Source organism: Octopus bimaculoides, chromosome 18 (assembly GCF_001194135.2).
Source record: "Octopus bimaculoides isolate UCB-OBI-ISO-001 chromosome 18, ASM119413v2, whole genome shotgun sequence".
Classification (NCBI taxonomy): Eukaryota; Metazoa; Mollusca; class Cephalopoda; order Octopoda; family Octopodidae; genus Octopus; species Octopus bimaculoides.
Genome location: NC_068998.1, coordinates 1885064 through 1890063, shown reverse-complemented (window position 1 = coordinate 1890063; position 5000 = coordinate 1885064). Strand labels below are relative to the sequence as shown.

At 38.8% G+C, this 5000-nt stretch overlaps 1 protein-coding gene across 1 annotated transcript in view; it reads right to left on the bottom strand.

The window, feature by feature from the left end:
* The window catches only part of LOC106881079 (adhesion G protein-coupled receptor A3), a gene marked incomplete at its 3' end in the record, with an annotated part of 88359 nt that overhangs the window by 8319 nt on the left and 75040 nt on the right, over nt 1-5000 (bottom strand). The window contains exons 5-12 of the mRNA XM_052974506.1: nt 4761-4832; nt 4372-4535; nt 3261-3805; nt 1945-2091; nt 1697-1800; nt 1362-1593; nt 1052-1247; nt 148-255 (exon numbers count right to left, since the gene is read on the bottom strand). Coding sequence (XP_052830466.1) covers nt 148-255; nt 1052-1247; nt 1362-1593; nt 1697-1800; nt 1945-2091; nt 3261-3805; nt 4372-4535; nt 4761-4832 — 1568 coding nt within the window. The remainder of the gene's footprint in view (nt 1-147; nt 256-1051; nt 1248-1361; nt 1594-1696; nt 1801-1944; nt 2092-3260; nt 3806-4371; nt 4536-4760; nt 4833-5000) is intronic.

The window sequence follows — 5000 nt, the reverse complement described above, 5'->3', positions numbered from 1 at the left end:
TAATTCTACTGGAATGGTACTTTATCAACCTGCCATTGACGTGTGTGTTCTTACACTGTGCACTTCTCTCTTTTGTTTTCCTATCAAAAACTCCTATCCACCCACCCATCCATCCACACATTCAGAGATAAGTATATAAGAACTTACTATTACTATAGAAGTCCCAGTAAACAGCTTGTAGTTTCTCCCGATCCACCGAGGGAGCCGTGTGAAACACCAGAATCACAGGATCAGACAAGTTTGTTATAGAATAACCTGAAATGGAATCAAATATAGAGTACACATCAGTTCAGTTCAGTTGTGTAAGAGCAGAAAGAAAGATGAGTTACAAACAATAGAGACTTGGCCATGAAAAAGACGCAAAAGATGCTTTTAAAGATACATTTCTATCAGAAAATGAATTCGTTAAAAAGCATTGCTTTTATTTTACAAGTGGTGAAGGGAGGTAATTCTGAGCAACTTTCATAGTACAGGGGAGATAACTCATCTACCTAGTTATTTTACCAAGGGAAACAACTCTAGCTTACATATTTTTTCAGTTTCGTTGTCAACAAGATTTTATTCACATCCGTTGGTGGGAATGGTTCTACAGCTAGGTGTCCGGCCTTTCTAAAAACGATTACCAGATATGAAACAACGAAGGAGTCTCTAAGCTAGAAATAGCAGTCAAGCTCGCTTAAATCATATCATACCATACCATACCATTTTAGAAAAGGATACATTCCAATGATGACCATGATGGCCTAAGCTTAATCAGCTGATGAACGAATTGTCGGTAATCATGTGGTCGTGGGGGCATACGGAGAGTTAGGTACCTTGCTCAAACAGGGGGTTTAGATGGATCACAGGCATAAGACTCTCTTCTGTGTCCCACGGCACAACACAATGACAATAAGGAGAGGTCAATTCAGACCCATGTGGTCAACTGATCAACACTAACATCACATCCATCATCTCTCAAATGACATACGGACAGATTTGTTTGTGTAGCTGATGTTCTTGACGATGAGAACAAAAGAAAAGTTGACTCCCAAGCCCAACACATACATACCAACGCTGCCAGAGATAATCTTTGATGCCACCTTCCATTTTTTCCCTTCCAGTTTCGGGTCCCCTAATTTGATGATTGGAAATCCAGATGGATCCATGATTGCTGCAAACTGTAATCCGATAGTTGTTGATTTACTGAGCTGTAAATCCGAGTTGTGGAATAAAGTTTCAGGCAGATAAATGGCTGATATGATGTCCTACAAAGAAACAACAAAGTAAATGTGTTTATCATTTTATATCATTTTCAAACTTGAAGTCTTACACAAATATGTTAGTTATTAATATTAATAATATAATCGATGTCATAGTACCTTCCTAGTTGATTCTATATAACTAGTGAGACCATCTCCAGGTCGGCAGCGGAAGCGAACGTCGGTATAGGGAAGAGTTAAGGTAGGATTGCCTTGCAGAAAGCAAGACATTCCTTTATAGTTTGCCATGGTTTTATTGAAAGCTTCAACATAAATGTTCTGCGTACGACCACTCTTGTGACTGTTGCTTTGGAGCACATATTTCGTCATCACTTCAAGACTTTTCATGATTCTGTAGAAGAAACAGAAGCAAAACAGAAGGAAATAGGTGAGGTCAGTGGTAGAAGGGAGCAAGAAGAAAGGTGAGATCAAAGGTGAGAGAAATGATGAGGTACCTTGAACAGCTGTTGTTGTTCTGTTGGGCCCTGACCAGCAGCTTGTCATTAAGGTCAAGGATGTCACTGGCTGTATCCAGCATCATGTTGAATATCTGTCCACCCTGAAATCAAAGAAGGAAATAAGAGATGAAACTATTTGGATTGGTCAAGCAATTACTGTGTTAATTAATTTGTTGATTAGCAAGTTAATTAATATCTATAGTTAAGAGAGAGAGAGAGAGAGAGAGAGAGAGAGAGAGACTTACTTCTCTGTGAGCATAAGGGGAAAGTTTACTGAGGCAAACAGCAACTAAAGTGACTTCAATTGAATGTTTAATTTTTCCTGAGTTGCCACTGAGAAAGTCCCGTAAACCTTGAGCTTGGTCCAAAGCGTTCTTCTCATCCACACTTTTCTGAAATAAAACAAAAATCAAATAAAATCAACAAACAACAAATACCTCAACAATAAATTGGAAGGTGAAACGCTCACCTCAGAGCATTTGCTGTGGAACTGCGCCAGAGACCAGGTCGCAGTTGATGCAGCAAAGTCTTTGACACCAAATAATAAAGGATTCAGTGAAGAAAATAAGGGTCTTTGCTACTTTGTGTCTTGTGAAGCTGTCATTGTTTTAGTTTCAACTGATGGGTTTCAGTTCAAATCACTCAAGAGGTAAAGACATCTGTGAAAAATTAGTCTTCCATTTCATGAAAAATGAAGATAAGCCATTGAGCTGGTTTTCAATTCTGATGAGAAAGTCTATTTGCAACCAACACACACTGTACAGAGAGTTCCTTGTGCAACAGCTGGAGCCATGCAGGTTGGCACTGATGCTGGCCTCTGTTCATCAGACTTTGTCTTCCCACAACTCATTTCTTTTGCACAGCGGCAGCCTTGCATTAAGCAAGGACCAAGACAATGTGCCTGGCATCTTGGAATATTGTTAAATAGGCAGAATTCTGTGCCATTTGGATAAAATGGACAGTGGTCTATTAACCATTGCATCTTACAGATGTTTAGTGGTGGGTAAGAACGACAATATTCTTGGGGAGAGTGAAGTCATTGATGAAGATCCACCGAGTAGTAAATTCCAGGGGATTCTGGACAACTTTTAGACAAAACTCTGGTTTGACAGCATTGCTGGGAGCACAACCAGTTTGGAATAAACTCTACAGGAACTTTCTGATCCCTTAATTGCAAAAGAACCATAAATTTAAAACTTGTGCTGCAGATGAAACTTAACTTGTTCAGTTTTGGGTTTACAAAATAAAATCAAATTATTTAATGACTGATTAGCAATTAATTTACTTTTTGTAAAATACAAATTATTAATTTGATAAAATTTTTGCTGGGAAAGTCTTTACACACCCTACTTCAACATCACTACTGGCGAGCCCCTTTGCAGTCATTAAAAGGGTTTCTTCTGATCCCTGGTTCCCTCCTGTCTTGTGTTTTTGCTAGAAAACATTGACATGTATGGTAAAGGGATACAGTACTTCCTCTACATCACTTATATACATATATATATGTGTGTGTGTGTGTTATATACACACATGTATGTTCATGTGAACAAAAGATACTTACGGTTGCCAAGTTGTTGAGTTTGCGGGTTAGTTCAATCACATATTCACACCTGCTCACATCCAGATCTTGCCAGTGGCCATACTCATTGCAGAAATACGTGGCATATTGGTTCCTACCGAAGTTGCACAGCTGCTGCACCTGGATGCCGGTAACTGTCTTCTTCCACAGGTACATCCCCTTTGTGGTGTGGACACGTTCTCTGGAGCAGTATAAAGCATTGCTTGGTATGACTACCACGTTAACCGAGTCCGACACATTTCCACGAGGGGTGGTCACCTGACATTCCCAAACGCCCTGATGATTCTTATTAAGTTTCTCAATCACTAACCGGTTGATCATTATCTGTCGGTCAGGGATGTAAGTTTCATGTAAGAATATTCCAGCAGTGCGATTGGTATGCATGCGTTTCCCTTTGCGAACCCAAAACATTTCCGCTTCATCATCAATTTTGAAAGCACGACATTCAAATGGCAGCTTGTCTCCTTCGAACACAATTTGATTGGTTGAAGGTAGGAGTTCAAACACTGGGAGTTCCAGAGGACGTTCTGGAAAGAGGAAAATAACATTTAGAAAATACATATATATATATATATATATATATATAAGCACAGGTAAGGCTGTGCAGTTAAGAAGCTTACTCTGTAACCAAGGGGTCATGGTGTGTTGCACAGAAACTTTGGCATGTGTCTTTTACTATGGCCCCAGCAGACCAAAGTCTTGTGAGTGGATGTGGTAGACAGAAACTGTGAGGGAGTCTGTCCTATATATATATATATATATATATATATATATATAAGAGACAAAAATAGATAGAGTGAGATACAGAGATAGATAGAGAGGAGAGTGTGTGTATGTGTATTTGACTTAACAGTGCGTAAAGGTTGTAAAGGAGACTGTTCATTTCCTGTCTTCCATGGAGAAACATTATCTTGCTTGGAAGCAAGTGAAAGCTGATGACAGAAATGGCATCCAGCTATAGAAAATCTGACTCAACACAATTCCACCCGAGTCCCACAATCGCGGAAAACTGGATGTGAAATCGTGGAGGGCATATCAGAAATGTTACCGAATATGGAACTAAGAGGAGGAATTTTGACAGAAAGTGCCTTACCACAATGTAGATCTTTTCTCTTCAGATCTTTAATTGGTCGATCCTTAACATCAGACGGCATGGCACAGACTGTTGTGTCTTGGATCTTCACACTGTTGTTCTTGGACCATTTGACAATCCATTGCAGGTGACAGTCACATCGTAAATGAGACGACTGGAAATCTCTAGAAAACAAAGACAAAAATACATTTTATTTGAGAAGTGTACGCCCACATATGTCTTATATGTATGTATGTATATGTATTTGTATGAAGTTGCTCTTGAGCACTACAGGTAACATGTAACAACCTGTTTTGTGTTTATATATATATATGTGTGTGTGTGTGTGTGTGTGTGTGTGTGTGTGTGTGTGTGTGTGTGTATACACATATGAGAGAGAAAATACTCACATTCTCCGCAAAGAAGTCATATTGGCAAAACTCCCTTCGGTAACTCCTGGTAACAAATTCTGGGAAAGGTCACTGCAACAGAAATTTTTGGAAAAACATAAGAAAAGTAATTTAATCATTTGATAACAATGTTTACTTATCTTTGAATACTAAACAAAAACCTGATATCCTTTTTCTTGACTCACACATTACATAAACACACACACACACACACACATATATATATATTATTCTTTATTT